This window comes from Neofelis nebulosa, chromosome 2 (genome assembly GCF_028018385.1).
Source record: "Neofelis nebulosa isolate mNeoNeb1 chromosome 2, mNeoNeb1.pri, whole genome shotgun sequence".
Taxonomy (NCBI): Eukaryota; Metazoa; Chordata; class Mammalia; order Carnivora; family Felidae; genus Neofelis; species Neofelis nebulosa.
In genome coordinates, this window is record NC_080783.1 from 95480903 (window position 1) to 95500358 (window position 19456).

The window sequence follows — 19456 nt, forward strand, 5'->3', positions numbered from 1 at the left end:
CTCTCAAAAATAAATACGCGTTAAAAAAATTTTTTTTTTAAATGAAGAAATGTAGTTCTAAAAGAGACAAATATCCAAATGAACCATCAAGAGTATAAAACCATGAAATATAAAGAACATCAGAGGGTGCCTGGGTGGCTCAGTTGGCTAAGCATCCGAATTCGGCCCAGGTCATGATCTTGCGATGTGTGAGTTTGAGCCCCGCATCGGGCTCTATGCTGACAGCTCAGAGCCTGGAGCTTACTTCGGATCCTGTGTCTCCCTCTTTCTCTGCCCTCCCCCACTGACACTCTGTCTCTCTCTCCCTCTCTCAAAAATAAAAATTAAAAATTAATTTAAAAAAAAGAGAACATCTGAAAGAAGGAAGAATGTCTAAATGAAAAAAAGACCATAGCGTAAGTTTTCAAATATTTAGAGGATTATGGCAGAATTCAAATTTAAATTTTAGGTACTCCAAAAGGCAAAACTGCCCCTCCGGCTCTGCTTACCTGAAGGAAGTCTTTTCTAATAAATCAGATCTATGTTAAAATGAAATAAATTTTCAGGGTAGGGTGAGTGCCCTGAAGCATTCCAAGCAGATGTTAAAGAGTAATTTTTATAAAAACAGCTTTAGAGTTACTACAGAAGAATCACATATTGGGTAGCTTTAACTATGTAAAACATCTAAACTACCCAAAACAGTTCTCAACTATTTTAAGTTCTACTCCTATCAAATCAATTTTGATGGGCCCCTGGCTGGTTCAGTTGGTAGAGAATGCAACTCATGATCTCAGGTTCATGAGTTGAAGCCCCACATTGTGCATGGAGCCTACTTTTAAAAAAATTAATTTTGAGAGATGTTTCATATGTAGACAAGTGAGTTTTGTGGAAGTTGTCAGATGATGTGATGAGCTGATTAAGAAAACTGGCAATTTTAATATGGACTATGTATTTTCTAATATATAATCCATATTAAAACTGTCCCAATAATATTCTTTTTGGCTATTTTGTTTTGGACAAGGATCCAGTCAAGGATTATGCATTGCATTTAGCTCTTAGGTCGTTTTAGTCTCCCTTAATTTAAACAGCTGCCATGTGGTGCCTGGGCGGCCCAGTTGGTTAAGCATTCGACTGGCTACGGTCATAATCTTGCAGTTCGTGGGTTCGAGCCCTGTGTTGGGCTCCAAGCTGACAGCTCAGAGCATAGAGCCTGCTTCAGATTCCGTGTCTCCCTCTCTCTACCCCCTCCCTTGCTCGCACTCTCTCTTGCTGTCAAAAATAAATATTAAAAAAAAATTTTTTTTAAACAGCTCCCAATCTTTGTTTTGGCAGTCATGATACTGACTTTTTTTTAAGAGTCTAGGCCAGTAATTTTGCAAAATATGGCTAATTTTGGAAACATGAGATTTCTCCCAGATGTTGTGACTTATGTTAGACATTTTAGGCAGGAATGCAACAGAGGTGATAATATATCCTATTCAAGGTATCATACCAAGAGATGCCTGATATCAATTTGTTAGTAAAGTATGATCACTTCAGTGAGATGGATGTAACTTAAGCACTTAAAGGGAATATTTCTCTAAGTAGATGACCCGATCCACCATTTCCTCATCTGGTTTTGCTCTTTAACAGCTCCTCAACTTAAGCCCCAATTTTCTTTCCCCAGAGTAACACAAGCAAGTCTTCCATATCTCTGTGATAGTGTTTTTATACAACACCAAGGATGTACTAAGTACTCCCATTTAGCCTTATTTCTCTGTCATAAAACATAAGCCAGATTAATTTTAAAAATCAAATAAAATGAACATTCGGGGGGGGGGGGAAGGCAATTTAGAATCCAAAGTGTTGAGACCTCAAGGAGCTCAAAGTTCCAAACACACTCATCTGAGGAGGTGGGCAACAGCTGACCCATGAACATAGGTTTGAACTGTGTAGGTCCACTTAAAGATGAGGTTTTTACAGTTTAGTACTATAAATGTATTTTCTCTTCCTTACAATTTTCTTAATAATTAATAACATTTTTTTTCTCCAGCTTACTTTATTGTAAGAATATGATATACAATACATATCATACATAAAATATGTGTTAATCAAGTGTGTATGTTACTGGTGAAGCTTCTAGTCAACAGCAGGCTGTTAGTAATTAAGTTTGGGAGAGTCAAAAGTTGTAAGTGGATTTTTTGTGCACGTGGGAGGTGGGGTATTAGGCCCCAACTCCCGCAATGTTCAAGGGTCAACAACTGTAGTACTATTAAAGGAGAAGGAGCAGAAAGCAATAACACAGTAAATAAATATTAACGACAACAAAATTACTTTCATTAACTGTTCTTTAGCATTAGTACACTAAAAATCTAATTGGATACTATTTCTTTAAACATACAGAATAATTTATGTAATCATTATATCTTTCTTCCAAGTAATTACATTGTTAGTATTATAGAAAAATGTTTCTATATACTCAATAAAATTACCAAACTGCTACTTTTATCTGGATCCCAGATAAGAATGATAATATCAATGCAAACTCACAATCTTTGATTTGAAGATATCTAGCAGGCCTGATAAATGAGTGTACTGATTTGGCACTTTCCGAAGATGAACCATTTCAAAATCAGTTCGGACACCATGACCCTGACATTCGCCCACATACATTCTTCGCCATTTGTGATGAATTTGCACAAAGAGTGGCACCTGGCTGTAGGACAAAATTCAATAGGAATAGACTTTAAGTTCATTAAACACTGAGCAATCCTAAATCTAAAAATTTCCCCATTATATTATTTTAATCTCAAATATTTAAAAACACTAAGCAAGAATCACTCATCATACTTACATTAACAGAGACACTATTAGTTCCTTTTCTCCTCATACTAAAAACTATTAGTTCCTTTTCTCCTTAAACCAATAAGCTAAAGAAACTATCATCTAGTGGCACTTTTGAGTCAGAAAATTGTTTTAAAATAGCTGAAAATCAAAACAGGCAGAATGAAAATTTTCTTGAATAAAAGCGATCAATTGAGATATGGATATTGAAGGACTCCATAAAAATCTGCTTTTTGCTCCTTTTCCTGTTTCCATTCTTGCTAGGACCTGCGCCTCCACTTTACATGTGCTTCGGAATGCAAACAGTTTGTCCTCCTTGTAAGAGACAAGGAGTTAACGATTTCGATTTCGTTAGAACAGATATCATCTAAGGAAGGACTAGGTGAAAATGACCAGACAAAGCTATCATATGCATATTCCAGACCACCACCACTAGATATCTCCATGCCAACGACCCCTGGCTCCAAGGACTAACACCTGGGCCCTCCTCTTTGTTCTAACCAGTTCCTGGATGCCAGAGAGGACATGTATACCAGATCACAATCCTCGATAAAAATCCCCAGACCCCAAGCAAAGACAAACTCCCTCCTATCTTGAGTCTCCCAGACATTCTGTCTGTACTTTCACTCTCTCTATGCCTTTAATTCCGCACACAGCCAAGGATCCTCTTGGTTGGTCCTGAGGGACCCTCCGTGGGGTCAGGCCTGTTGGTATCACTATCATATTAGCCTTTCAAAGGCAAAATAAAATATGATTCACAGGTATGAAAATATAAATTAAACCAACATTAGTAGCTGAAATATTTTTTACTTTATCATTTGAAAATAGAGCCAGTACTCATTATTCAGATTTGCATCTTTGCAAATAAGCCTATTCCCTAAAATTTATTTGTACCTCAAAATCAATACTCTTGGCACTTTCAGTCATTTGTAGACATGCACAGAGCAGCAAAAAATTTGAGTCACTTGACATGGACATTCTCAGCTGAGGCTAAACGAGGCAATGCTCTGTTTTCAAGTTTTAAAATTAGATTTTGTAACAAAAAAGTTTAAATAAACTAAACATTTGGAAGTAAAACACAAAAATAGTACAATTTACTTTTCATTTCAAATATTCATTGAATATTTCAGTAAATTTCCCTTTACAAATGCACTCACTAAAGGTTTTGAGTTTGTTCTTCCATAAGATATTCCAACACAATAACGAACAAGTAGGAACCCTAATGATCATTTTTTAAAAAAATCTAATACTTAGTAAACTTTTTCCTTCATAAATTATAATTAAAAATAGTTTTTAACTCATTGTCTATATATTTCAAAATGTCCACCTACCAGCCAGTGTTTCCCAAAGCAATAGACACAGAACTCAGAAGAAGATTGCACTTAGATTCACTGAGAACTGCATCATGGTTTGCAGCAGGGGCAATCACCACAAACTCCCGCAATCCATACCTTAAAAAAAAAAAAAAAAAGAATCACTGCTATTAAACAAGGAAAACTTCAGAGTACAAACATTTGTTTTAAAAACTTGAAAAAATTTCCCTGAAGGAAGTTTAGCAAGTCACATCTGAACTACAGGTGTTTCTCTCTCTCTTTTTTTTTTTTTCAACGTTTTGTATTTATTTTTGGGACAGAGAGAGACAGAGCATGAACGGGGGAGGGGCAGAGAGAGAGGGAAACACAGAACTGGAAGCAGGCTCCAGGCTCCGAGCCATCAGCCCAGAGCCTGACGCGGGGCTCGAACTCACGGACCGCGAGATCGTGACCTGGCTGAAGTCGGACGCTTAACCGACTGCGCCACCCAGGCACCCCTCTCTCTCTTTTTTTAATGGCAACTGACAATAACATGAATTTCCTTCATTTAGCAAACCACTTCCATTATTCACCTATTTCCTCGTTATTCTTGACAAATTAAAAGCAGTTTGCAGAATTCACACACACACACACACACACACACAAAAAGAACATTAACAGTTTTGCCTTAAAATTTTCCAAGACTTAAAGCTTGTTTTAATTAGCTGATAACATTAAGTCCACTGGTGTGAAAAGATAAAGTTTGATAAATTCCCTAAATGGTAGGGAATCAGCCATCATGTAGTTGTGCTAAGTGTGAGGACATGGTTTATTCAAGTATCCTAATTAACGATTTCTTGTATTCTTTTACTCAGTAACACATATTAGATAGGCATCACGAAATATTAGAGAATCACTTACTCTTGCTACAATATCTTGCTATGAAAAATGAAAACTTCTCACTTAGTTGTCAAGTCCTTTATACAAATTTGTGGTCAAACTTTATAAAAATATAAGGTCAAGTTAGTGATTTTGCCCACTGAAAACTTCTGTTCTATTCACTCCTCAATGTATTTTTATTTAATGGCTTTTTTATGTTAATTTTTTTAAGTTTATTTATTTGAAAGACAGAGCGAGCAAGGGAGAGGCAGACAGAGAGAGGGAGAGCGAGAACCACAAGCTAGAACCCACGTGGGCTAGAACCCACAAACTATGCAATCATTACCTGAGCCCAAGTCAGACGCTTAACCAACTGAGCCACCCAGGCACCCGTTTAAAGACTTTTTTTTAAATAAAGTAATTTATGAAAGGGATTACTCATTTGCCTAATTTATTTTAACTCTGGATATGTAGAGTTGTGAATGCTTATTTTTATGAACATTCTCAAGAAGTCCCCCAGTGATAAAGATTACAAAATAAAAATAGTCCAACCCATAATCTGTTTCTTGTTTGGATGACAAAAATTCATTTCATCTTTTCACCTTCCCTCCACCCTCCTACTCCTGAAATCAAAAGTAGATATGCAGAAGCAGCATTCAATACTGGAAAGAACCCAGAGCTGTGATGTCTAAGCTCTAAAGGTCTTTAAAAATATACTTTTCTCTTTTTTTAATGTCCTTGTAAGAAAGAAAACAAAACAGGTGAGCATTTCCCCACATGCCATCACCCATACTGTGCACCCAGTCAACAGTTCTTACTTACTCTTTCAGAAATATTATGTCCATGTACTCACCCTACCCTCAAATGAGATTACACTAAATACAGTTTCTGTACCTCCTTTTCAAATGCTAATCCCCTACTGATCAGTACTCTGTCTCCAGTTTTATGTGGTTGCAACAATACTACCACTCACTGTCTATGTCTACAATTGTAACTGTGGGCTAACCTCCCGTAAGTTGCTGGGTAAAAGAACATCTGTATCTTTAACACTGATAGCTGCTGCCTAACTATCTTCTCCCTCTCCACATACAAACTGTTCCATTGTACACTCCCAATAACAATAAATAAGCCAAACTGAACTGCTTCCTGTATATCTGCAATAAACTCACTTGTGTCCTCTATGCCTCTGTTTACTCTAACTGGAATGTTTCCCCTCATTTTATCAATATCTGACTGATACTTTTTTGCAGATTTACCTCAAATACCATCCTGTCATTCCATTAAATATGTTCTCTTCTCCGAATTCTAATATGTTTTAAAATTTACTAGCATTATCTTTGAAAGATGAATATATACCACTGATTTACTTTCCATACTAGACCTACTTGAAGCCTGAGATGATGTCTTCAAGTAAGCAAACATTTAAATGGGGGTTTTAAAAAGTGAGCAAAACCAACAACAAAAAACAAGCAACCAGATTAAAAAGTGAACTAAGAACCTGAACAAACATTTCTCCAAAAAAGATATACAAATGGAATATAAGCACATGAAAAGCTGTGGGCAACGTGACTAATTATTAGGGGAATGTAAATCAAAACCACAATGAGATACGGCTTCACACCCACTAGGATGGCTCTTACAACAAGCAAAAAAAACCAAAACAGATAACAAGTGTTATTAGCAAGGATATGGGGAATTGAGAACCACTGAGCATGATGGATGAGAATGTGAAATAGTACACCCACTATGGAAAACAGTACAGTGATTCATCAAAAATTTAAACATAGAGTGACCAGGAATTCCTCATATGGGTATACACCTAGAAAAATTAAAAGCACAGACCCAAAGAGATACTTAAACGTGCCTATTCACAGCAGCTTATGCATTAGCCAAAAGGTAGAAATAACCTGAAGGCCTGTCAGTAGATGTACAGATACACAAAATGTGATATATGCACACACTGAAATATTACTCAGCATTAAAAGGAAAACAAATTCTGATACATGCTACAACACAGATGAACCCTGAAGACTTGATGCTAACTGAAATAAGCCAGTTACAAAAGGATGAATACAGTAAGACTACACTTATATGAGGTACAAAGAGCAGTCCAACTTACATAGAACATAGGATGGTGGTTACCAGGGCCCAGGGCCCAGTGGAATTGTCATTTAATGGTTACAGAATTTCAATCTGTGCTGACAGCTCAGAGCCTGGGCCTGCTTCAGATTCTGTGTTTCCCTCTCTCTCTGTCCCTCCACTGTTGGCACTCTCAGTCTCTCTCTCTCTCTCTCAAAAATAAATAAACATTAAAAAAAATAAAAATTAAGAAAAAGGGTGGGAGATGCCTGGGTGGCTCAGTTGCTTCTGAGCATCTGACTCTTGATTTCGGCTCAGGTCATGATCTCATGGTTAGTGAAATGGAGCCCCGTGTCAGGCTCTGAAATGACAGCACATAGCCTGCTTGGGATTCTCTCTCCCTCTCTCTCTGCCCCTCCCCCACTCTCAGGCTCTCACACTCTCTCACTCTCAAGACAAATAAGCTTAAAAAAAATTAGGTATGTATTTACTGACACAAAGGTGATCATGAAATGCTGAGAAGAATGTAGATCAGCATATGTATGGCAAAATCCAATTTATGAAAAAAATTCCCAAACTGAAAGCACAAAAATGCATATACATATAACAGACATACTCATAAAATACCCAGATGGACATATCCTGTATTTCTTGTATTAGTAAGTATGAGATGCTTTAGCCCCCTTGTTTTGTGTGTGTAGACATAGGAGGGATGGGAAGGACAGAATGGGAAAGGTGAAGGGGGAATAAAATTATAAGAATCATTAATAAATCTTTATATATCCTACAATTTCTAGTCTAGTAATTTAAATGTATTAGGAGCTCAAATGTATAAACACAAATAAAAATCCTACTATGACAAGTTTTAATAATAGAACTGTTTTATCGAACAGATTACATATGCATATACTAAATACTAAATTTAAATATAAATGTGCCTTAGCATCACATTTTCCAACAGAAAAAGGTAGGACAATCACTCATTTTTATCTATTTTAACATACATTTTTCATTCTTGCTCCAATAAATACTGAAAATAATGACAAATAATTAACTAGTACCTGATATACCTATTGTTTATCTTACAGAGGAAAATCATAAAAACATACCGTCAACTTTGAATGCTACCATTTTACATCTCTGACATGTAGAATTTCTTTCTTACTTTAGAAAGAAATATATTCAGAGCCTCTTCAAATACTATAAAGAATATATTCATAAAATACTGGATCACCAAAAACACTAATGATAAATAATAAAAAAATTTCTTGGGCATATTTAAATACCTAGCATATACAAAATACTTGAGAAAAAGGAGGTGATGAATAAACAGTTTCTTTTTTCACTTTTATCTTCCCAGAGATGCTTGGATACTGCAATCTTCATTTCTAATTTATATTCTATTCAGATTAATTCTGGTAAAATCTAGCAATTTTACACAGTATAGCTCCACTTCCTCCCCTCTTCCTCTGTGCAATATTGTCATATACATTACATGTTACATATATGTTATAAACCCAACAATGCAGTGTTACAATTATGGCTTAAACAATCTTATAGGGTTTTTAAAATTATTATTAAAAGAATATCCCCTTAGGGGGAGCCTGGGTGGCTCAGTCATTTAAGCATTTGACCTCAGCTCAGGTCATGATCTCACAGTTCATGAGTTTGAGCCCCATGTCGGGCCCTGTGCTGACAACTCAGAGCCTGGAGCCTGCTTTGGATTCTGTGTGTTTCTCTCTCTGTCCCTCTCCTACTTGTACTCTCTTTCTCAGAAATAATAAATGAATAAACTTTATTTTAAAAAAAAAAGAGTATCTCTTTTCATTTACTGGAGTATTTCCAATGCTCTTCATTCCTTCCTGGGGATCCAAGTTATCTATCACCTCTTTCCTTTAATACTGCCTATTAGGTAGGTCTCTTGCAATGAATTCTGTCTTTAGGACAGTGTTGTTATTTCATCTTTTTTTTTTTCTATGATGGTTTTCCTAGATATAGAATTCTTGGCTGGTGTTTTTTTCTTTCAAAACTGAATGTATCACTGTGCTGCCCTCTGGTCTCCAATGTTTTCTCTGCAAACAGTATTGTTCTTTTGTACATAATGAGTCATTTTTGTCTTGCTTTCAAGATTCTCTTTGCTTTGGGCTTCAGCAAGTTGACAATAATGTGTCTAGATGTGGTTCCCTGTGTTTATCCCACTTGGAATTCATTGAGATTCCTGGGTCTATAAGTAAATGTTCTGTTTTGTTTTCATTGAATCTAGGGAAGTTTTTGGCCATTATTTCTTTGAGTATTTTTTTCCCTGTCCCTTCTCTTCATCTGGGACTCCTACTATTACAAGTATGCTTTGGAACACCTGACAACGACCCACAGATCTCTGAAGTTCTGTTCACTTTTCTCTAATCTTTTTTCTTTCTGTTCTTCAGATTAGATAATTTCCACTAATCTTTCAAATCCACCAACTCTTTCTTCTGCCATCTCAGACCTGCTTTTGAGCTCATCTGATGAAAGTTTATTTCAGTTATACTTTTCAACTCTAGGGTTTCCATTTGGTTCTTCATTAGTTTTTACTTATTGAGATTTCCTATTTTACTCATTGGTAGCATATTTTTCATTCTTTGAATGTGTTTACAACTGCTTTGAAGTTATTGCTCAATCCAACATCCGGGCCCACTAAGAATAGTTTCTACTAACTTTTTTCCTACTTCCATACGGGTCACACTTTCTTGTATGGCCTTGTATATCTAGTAATTTGTGGTTAAAAACTACAATTAGATAATATATTGTAATAAAACCAAGTCCTGTTTAACTTTTTTGAAGGTTCTTTTTTGTATTTAGTAACGTGTCCAAATTTAAATTGTGCAATCTGTCTTTCCCAAGATGTTTAGCTACTGATGTCTCTATTCACTCATTTTATTCTTCTCCTGGCTCCCTAGGAGCTATGGACTGTCAATATAGCTTAGTAGTAAGCTAGTAATTGGGCACAGAATATGCTCAAACACCTGAGACCATTAGACTTTCACTTTCTGCTAACTGATCTGTTGGGGGAAAAGGGGCTGTATTTGAAGTTGCACCCAGTTCTCAAGTTTGGGCTCTCTTGCATCTCCCCTGCATGTTTGTAGTTTCCCTATCATATAGGGATGTGTGCGGAATGTATCCAAACTCTTCTATAGCTCTCATACATACAGTAGCTCCCTATTAAATTTCTGACTAATCCATCACTTGCTTTGAACCAGGACTGCAATCCTGGCCTAGTTCACATACAGGTTTTCCTCATCCACTCACTCAAGTCTGCTACTTTTAAGATGGCAGAGCCACAGGGTTTTTGCCCTCCACCTAGAATCAACTAACAGAACTGATGGTTCCATGACCAGCCTAGACTGGAAAGCCAGTTCTCACCAACACAGACTGAGAACAGGGCAGTAATAGGAATAGTCACAGGCAAAAGGGCCAGAAGATACACCCATCTTAACTGAAACTCTAGAAGTTTTTCAAAAATAAATGCTTCTCAATTTGTTGTCCGACTTTGTGCAATCCAGTACTCTGAAATGGTTTCCAATTTCTTTTCTTTTTTTTTTTTTCTGCAGAGGAGGAACTGCCAACTTATGTCATGTCACTGTTACCAGAAGTCTTCAGAACATTTTAGCTTTTGAAAGAATAAGAATATTTTATGGGTCCTTACAGCTATTCTAAAATACCGTTCTCTCAAAACTATCAGGTCCTTTTACACATAACTCTCTCTGTAGCCAATTAAAAAAATGCATTAAAATCACAACAATAAATATATTTTAAAAGCCATCATAATACTCAACTACACAACTTACAAGATTGTGGGCTATTTCTTTGTGTTGTTGCTGCTATTCCCTTAAAGTGTGGTCGAAGCTGAAGTTCGTCCAAACACTGGACTAGACAAAGGCAAAACCACAAAGACAAAATTTATCATGAATTAAACCCAGCTGTACTTTCAGTGTATTTTTCAAGCTCAGTAGAGCCTCCCAGGGATATAGCATTTATGCTCTCACTTTTTGTATTGTTCTCATATTGCTGCTGTAACAAATTACACAAAATCAGTGGCTTAAAACAAATTTATTATCTTACAGTTATATAGGTCAGAAGTCTGACAAAAGTCTCGCCACACTAAAATCAACTTGTCAGCAAGACTGTGTTCCATTTGGAAGCTCTAAAAGAGAATTCATTCCTTATCCCTCCCAGTTTCTAGAGGCTCCCCTCATTCCTTAGCTCCTGGCTGCCTTCTCCAAATCCAGCAATACAGGCCAAGTTCTCATATTACACTACTCAGACACTGACTCTCTTCTGCCTTTTTTCCACTTTTAAGAACTCCCGTGATTTCACTGGGCCCACCCTGATAATTGAGGACATATCTCCCAACCTTGAAGTCAGATGATTAGCAATCCTAATTCCATCTGCTCCCTTGATCCCTTCTTGCCATGTAACCTATGAAAGTAGACATCTTTAGGATGTAGGGAGGTTCATTATCCTGCCTACCATTCCTTCTTATTAAAACCTCTGCTCAGTAAAGACCTCATAAATTTACATTTAGGCATAAATGTCCCCTAGGTTAACATCTTTATCATTTTCAGGGCTACTTATTTTATAAGGAGTAACAATAAAGGGAATAAACCTCTATTGATGGTTTCAGAAATCAGCCATTAGAAGATAAAGGACAAGTATATAAGGAGGTAGACAGAAGTATCCAAGAGACCACATCATTAAGATCAATTACCTTGAGTAGACCACAAAAATTGATCATGGCCACATATCTTTTAAAAACCAGTTTTATAAAATACCCTTTAAAAAGTTAAACAGGCTTAGAGCAAATCTGGCAGGTGCCTGATATAAAAATTGAAACTGCAAGATTTCAAAGTACTGGACAAATAAACTATCAGAACTAAGCATTTGCCATAAATGCCAAAATTCTACTTTCTAAACTTTGATTTGAAAATGTAAGTTAATCTTATATTAGTGTTATCTCATTCTGACAGGGTCCACCTATGCTAAGTGTATATGTACACAATGTATAAATTATTTTCCATAAGTTTTCAAATTTTCAATGTCATTGTTTTAGTACTACCTTTAGTTTTTTAAAAAGGAAAATGCTTATAGGTGAATACTTCTGTGTATGTTATTCTTCAAGTGGTAAGAGAAGCATGACAAGTAAATAATAGTCTTGAAAACTGCAGAATTTTAAACAATTATAATTTTAAAATTCTATTTAAAAAAACAAGTATAAGAATATTATAAAATCTTAAGTTGTTATTATCAACGCTCTGCTGCTATACTTGCAGGTTTTAAATTCTTGATTTAAGCACTACCATCTCTACAAATGCTCTTGTTCTGACTTGAATGTCTTTTTAAACAACTTTACCTGGTTTATTCTATCAGGATTCAAGTGAGGTAGTACCTCTTCTGAAAACAATTTCCCAACATGACCTGGATTAAAAGGAGGCACCTCCTATGAGTTTGAATCAAGCCCAGTGCTGCCTTCCATGACACCATTTATCAATAATTCTGCCACTGTTCCCTTATCTAGCCTCCTACTAATCCCAAAGTGTACTAAGCTAGGGATCATATTGTATCCTTGGTATCTCAGTATCTGGCTCACAGTAAATGTTTAAAAATAATGTTTGCTGGATTAGAAAAAATACATATCCCTTTAATACAGTTAATTTTCAAATAATTCTCAAAAGTTTGATTGCTGGCCTTCTAACCTTTACGAAAGATCAAATTTTTAAAAATGGAAGCAGTGTGGCACACTGGCAAGACACAGACCCTCCCCTTCCCCCCAAACACACCTAAATACCTTATAAAATATGACAATGTTTAAAAATACAGAGCTGAACTGCAAGGTTGCCTGGGTGGCTCAGTCGGTTAAGCATCTGACTTCATCTCAGGTCATGATCTCGCCTTTCCCAAGTTTGAGCCTGTGAGCCCTGTGAGCCCTGAGTTGGGGGGCTCTGTGCTGAAAGCTCAGAGCCTGAAGCCTGCTTCAGATTCTGTGTCTGCCTCTCTCTCTCTCTCTGCCCCTTCCCCCCGTGCGCTCTCCTTCTCTCAAAAATAAATAAACATTAAAAAAAACATCTGCGAATACCATGTATTTTATTCTAGTAGTGACAATGTGAATTATGTAACTCTGAGACTGATAAGGTATACCCAGTCCAGGGGAGGTAGTCTCGGGCATGCATCCAGGCTAGGCTATGTCTAAGAATACCCCAGCCTCGTAACAAATATAAATAAAGTCTGGAAACTATAATTTCAGAAGCACATTACTCAGGTATTACCCTCCACTATATCCTTGTTTATAAAGCACTGGGAGTAGGAAGCTGCCTATCTTTTCAATGATGTCATCAATCTCTCCACAAACCATCTTCCTTCTATAACCTACAGATTGATTCAAGCACTGTATGTACATGACTTTCCATCAACCCAAGCAACACAGAGGTGGTAATGTTCTGAATGGCCCCTCAGGGATATGAGTGTATATATCAGGCAAGAAACTGGAACTGAGACTTCTGCTTAAAGCCCAAACCCCAAAAGGGACCACTACTTCAATGAAATGAAAACTTCACGCCCAGAACGTTTGCATGGAAAATTCTACCAGACATTCAAAGATAACATCAATTTTACACAATCTCTTCCAGAAAACAGAACAAAATACTTCCCAACTCATGTTATAAGGTCAGCGTTTCCCTGATATCAAGATAAAGTACAGTAGTCCCTTATCAATGGGCAATACATGCCAAGACTTCCAGTAGATGCCTGAGACCACGGATAGTACCAAACTGTACACAGACTTTTTTCCTATACACACATATGACAAATTTATAAATGAAGCACAGTAAGAGATCAGTAACAATAACTAATAATATAACAGAACAATTATACTGTAATAAAAGTTTTGTGAATGTTCTCTCTCTCTCTAAATATCTTATTGTACTATACTCTCTCTTCTTGTGATGGGGGATGATAAAACGCCTACATGATGAGATCAACTGAGATGAATGATACAGGCACTCTGACATAGTACTAGGCTGCTAATGACCTTCTGATACATCAGAAGATCATTTGTTTCTGGACTGCAGGTGACCTGAGGGAGCCGAAACCATGAAAAGCAAAACTGCAGGAGGATAGTGGGGGTACTACTGTATATGATAACTACAAACCAATATTCCTCATTAATACAGTCATTAAAGTCCTCAACAAAATAACAGCATATCAAATCCAGCAATACATATAAGCACAAATACAAGTTATACCACAAAAAAGTGTGGTTTATCTTGGGAACATATAGTTAGATATCCAAAAATCAATGTAAAGAAACACCATATTAAAAATCTAAAGAAACAAATGATCGTATCAATTTAAGCAGAAAAAGCATTTGACAAAATTCAACATCCATTCATGACAAAAACTCAGCAAACTAGAAACAGAATTTTCTCAACCTGATAAAGAGCATCCATGAAAAATCTACAGCTAGCAGTACACTTAATGGTCAAGGACTAAATGTTTTCCCTCTGAGATCAGGAACAAGGCAAAAATGTCCACTCTCACCACTCCTATTCAGTATTTTAGTGGAAGTCTTAGCCAGTTTAAAAAAGCAAGACACAGGCAGCTCTTTCTGCCCATGGGTCCTGTCCCCATGCTTTAATAAAATCACCTTTTGCACTAAAAAAATAAAAAGGTGAATTATAAATAAAAAGGCAAGAAACAAAAGGGATTGTAAAGAAAGAAATAGAACTATACCTGTTTCACAGATGTGACTATTTACCTGGAAAACCAAAAAGACACTACAAAACCCCTCCTACAACTAATAACTGGATTTCATAGTCATGGAATACAAAATGAATGGACAAAAATCATATTCCTATATACTAGCAACAAAGAGCTGGAAAGAAAAAATTTTAAAATACCGTAACGATAGTGCCTAAGAAAAAAGAAAGCGATAATTATGTATAAATCTGATAAAACAAAGAGAAGGAGCTAAGATGGCAGAGTAGTAGGAGGACCCTATGCTTGCCTCTTCCCTTGAACACAGATAAATATCAAATCATTCTGTATAATCAATCTGAGGACAGAACAAAATGCACAACCAGAGAGAGACAAGAGGCAACATCATCAAAGTTAGGAGGAGCAGAGACATGTTTTGGGGGAGAACAGCACTATGGAGGGGGAGGGAGCCCTGGTCACAGAGAGAGGCAGGACAGGTGAGAGACAGAGAGGGAGGGAGGGAGGGAGAGAGGGAGGGGTACACACAGGGGATCACACAAGGAAAACACTTCCTCAAAGCCACTGACTGGGAAAAGGAGAGGGGCTGATTACCATGAGTTTTTATAACCAGTGGAGCTCAAAGACTAGAGTTTTAGAAGTCTATGCCATGGCTGGTACTGAGCCCTGAGGGTGCTGCAGTGCTCCTGTGGAGAAGAAGGGCAGAGAGCCCAGGAACAGATGGCGCAATCTGAGGATCCCCTGGGAAGCAGTGGGAGAGATGGCTCCCCTTTCTTGGAGCACATCTGGAAGAGGTAGCATTGCCTCTCCAGAGACAAAAGAGCCAGCAGATACCATTACACTCCCCTACCCCTCTGCTCCTATGGAGAAGGAGGGCAGAGAGCCCGGGAGCAGATGGCACGATCTAAGGTTCCCTTGGGAAGCACTGGGAGAGATGTTTCCCCCTTTGTAAAGTACATCTGGGAGAGGTGGCATTGCCCCTCCAGAGACAGAAGAGCCAGCAGGTGCCATTATGCTCTCCCTACCCCTCAGCATAGGTACAGAGACACTGGCTGAGGGTGGCTAATCTGGACAGCAGCTCTTTGCTGAACTTTACTCCAAACTCCACAGCCTTGTGCTTTTGTTGAACTGCCCCTCTGGGACAAACTTGCATCAGTACCAGCATGGCAAAACCCTCTCCAGAGAACCAGCACAGGTCCTTGCCACAGCAATTCCCTAAAATCTGGAGTTTTAAAACTCAGCTGGCATGGCTAGGAAAAACATGTATGCACCACCCTGCCAAGCAAGAAGATGGCTCAGACACAGGGCGAAGGTAGCGATGTTGAGGGAAGCTTGGGACACACAAGGGGAGATTGCTTGCCATCTGGGAGGGCTTCCTGAATAGCAGTGAGCACGAACTCCGCTCTCAGGGATAAGGGAGAGGGCTGGCGCCATTTCTCACTCCTGGACTTCAGCATAAACTAACCTCAGTAAGCAGACAGTACCAACAGTGGCAGCACATAAACTATTTACATCAAGACCCACTCCCCTGCACTCTACAGGTGCTGCTTTTCTTGGGCAAGTGTTCCTAAGAACCAGAGCAGTGACCCCTGCCCCCAGAAGACCAGCACAAACCTCCTGTATGTCTACTGACTACAGAGTTCTGTAAAACTTCAGCTCTAGTGGGAAAAGCATCAGGTCTCTTTTAACAAGCACAACAGAACATGCCTAGTTAAAACTTGCCATACTCTAGCCAAAGTCCAAGCACTCCCTACTGCATGCAAGGAGAAACTCTGCAGAGGACTGACCTAGGGAAAGAGCAGCCAAAACACTGCAGCACAGTGCACACAGCATACACCAGAGACACTTCCCTGAAATACCAGGCCCTGGACAGTATAAGACCTCTTCATAGAGCCATTACTCTCTGGAGCAAGAAACATAACAAGCTTTCCTAACACACAGAAGAAGACAGAGACCTAACACACAGAATATGGACACAGGGATCATGGCCAGGGATCTAATCAAAACAGATACAAGTAATATGCCTGATCCAGGATTTAAAACAATGTAAAGATACTAGTGGGGATTGACAAAACATAGAAGACACCAGAGTCCCTTACCTCAGAGATAAAAGACCTAAAAACTAGTCAGGCTGAAATGAAAAGTGCAATAATTGAGATTCAAAACCAACTAGATATAAGGACCACACGATGGAAGAAGCAGAGGAAGGCATAAGTGATATGGAAGATAAAATTATGGAAAATGATGAAGCTGAAAAGAAGAAAAGAAAAATACCAGCATACAAATCCAGGAGGCACTGAGAACTCCCATCAACATCAATAAAAGCAGGCCAACATCAAGACATAGCATAAATCTGCAAAACCAGAGATAAAGAAAAAAGTCCTAAAAGCAGCAAGACAAAAGAAGTTCCTAACTTACAAGGAAAGTTTTTAAAAATAAGGTTAGCAACAGATCTCTCCACAGAAACTTGGCAGGCCAGTTACCCATGTGCTGAATGAGAAAAATATGCAGCCAAGAACACTATCCAGCAAGGCAGCCATTCAGAACAGAAAGAGAGATAGAGAGTTTCCGAGATAAACATAAACTAAAGGAGTTCATGACCACTAAATCAGCCCCGCAAGGGAACTCTTTGGGGGTGCCTGGGTGGCTCAGGGAGTTAAGCGTCCAACTTTGGCTCTGGTGATGATCTCGCTGTTAGTGAGTTCGAGCTACACTTTGGGCTCTGTGCTGAGAGCTCAGAGCCTGGAGCCTGCTTCGGATTCTGTGCCTCCTTCTCTCTCTCTCTGCCTCTCTCCTGCTCACACATGCACTCATGTGCTGCGCTCTCTCTCTCTCTCTCAAAAGTGAACATTAAAAAAATTTTTTTTTACATAAAGGGAACTCTTTGAGTGGGAAAGACAGACCAAAAGCACCAAAGATTAGAAAAGAACACATAAAATCTCCAGAAACAACAATAAAACAAAAAACAATAAAATGGCACTAAATTCCTATCTATCAACAATCACTCTTAATATAAATGGACTAAATGCTCCAATCAAAAGACATAAGGTGTCAGAATGGATTAAAAAACAAGACCCATCTTTGTGCTGCTTACAAGATACTCATTATAGACCTAAAGACACCTGCAGATTGAAAGTGAGGGGATGGAGAACCATTTATCATGTTAATGGACATCAAAAGAAAGCTGGAGTAGCCATACTTATATCAGACAAACTAGATTTATTTTTAAAAATTTTAAGTTTTTTTAATGTTTATTTTGGAGAGACCAAGTGAGACAGAGCATGAATAGGGGAGGGGCAGAGAAAAAGGGAGACACAGAATCCGAAGCAGGTTCCAGGCTCTGAGCTGTCAGCACAGAGCCCAACACGGGGCTCGAACCCACAAACTGTGAGATCATGACCTCAGCTGAAGTCAGATGCTTAACCGACTGAGTCACCCAGGCGCCCCAGACAAACTAGATTTTAAACCAAAGACTACAGCAAGGGATGAAGAAAGGCACAATATCATAATAAAGGGGTCTACCCAACAGGATCTAACAATTGAAAATGTTTATGTCCCCAACCTGACAGCACCCAAATATACAAAACAATAAATAACAAACATAAAGGAACTCATTGATAATAATAAAATAAGAGTAGGGAACTTTAACACCTCACTTACATCAGTGGACAGATCATCTAAGCAGAAGATCAACAAGGAAACAATGGCTTTGAATGACACACGGGGCCAGATGGACTTAACAGACATATTCAAAAATTTCATCCTAAAGCAACAGACTACACATTCTTTTTGAGTGCACAAGGGACATTCTGCAGAACAGATCACACACGGTCACAAATCAGGCCTCAACCAGTACAAAAAGACTGAGATTATGCCATGCATGTTTTCCAACTACAGCACTGTGAAACTTGAAATCAACCACAAGAAAATATTTGGAAAGACCACAAATACATGGAGGTTAAAGAATGTCCTACTAAAGAAAGAATGGGTTAACCAGGAAATCAAAGAATAAAAAACAAACATGGAAACATACAATAATGAAAACACAATGATCCAAAACCTTTGAGACACAGCAAAAGCAGTAATAAGAGGAAAGTATACAGCAATACAGGTCTACTTCAAGAAACAAGCAAGATCTCAAATATGCAACCTAACCTTACTCCTAAAGGAGGTAGAAAAAGAAAAACAAATAAAGCCTAAAGCCAGCAGAATAAAGAAAATAATAAAGAACAGAGCAGAAATAAATGTCATAGAAACAAAACAAATCAAACAAAAGAAATCAAAAACCGTACAACAGATCAAAGAAACCAGGAGCTGGTTCTCTGAAAGAATTAATAAAATTGATAAAAACCCCGAGTCATATTTATCAAAAACAAAGAGAAAGGACCCCAATAAATAAAATCACAAATAAGAAAGAAGAGATCACAACCAACACTACAGAAATACAAACAATTATTAGAAAATATTATGAAAAATTATATGCCAATGAACAGGGCAATTTTCAAGAAATGGATACATTCCTAGAAATATATAACCTCCCAAAACTGAAATAGGAAGAAATAGAAAACCTGAACAGACTCATAACCAGCAGAGAAATTGAATTAGTAATCAAAAATCTCCCAACAAAGAAAACTCCAGGGCCAGATGGCTTCCGAAGGAAT

At 37.8% G+C, this 19456-nt stretch overlaps 1 protein-coding gene across 6 annotated transcripts in view; it reads right to left on the reverse strand.

Moving 5' to 3' along the window:
- RAB3GAP1 (RAB3 GTPase activating protein catalytic subunit 1) overlaps positions 1-19456 on the reverse strand; it is a 111630-nt gene that overhangs the window by 56687 nt on the left and 35487 nt on the right. For all 6 annotated transcript variants that reach the window (XR_009251601.1, XM_058694879.1, XM_058694869.1 and 3 more), the window contains 2 exons: positions 4134-4253; positions 2509-2674 (listed from right to left, as the gene is read on the reverse strand). Coding sequence is in view for 5 of the 6 variants with exons in the window: in XM_058694879.1 (XP_058550862.1) it covers positions 2509-2674; positions 4134-4253 (286 nt within the window). In the remaining variant the exon portion in view is untranslated. The remainder of the gene's footprint in view (positions 1-2508; positions 2675-4133; positions 4254-19456) is intronic.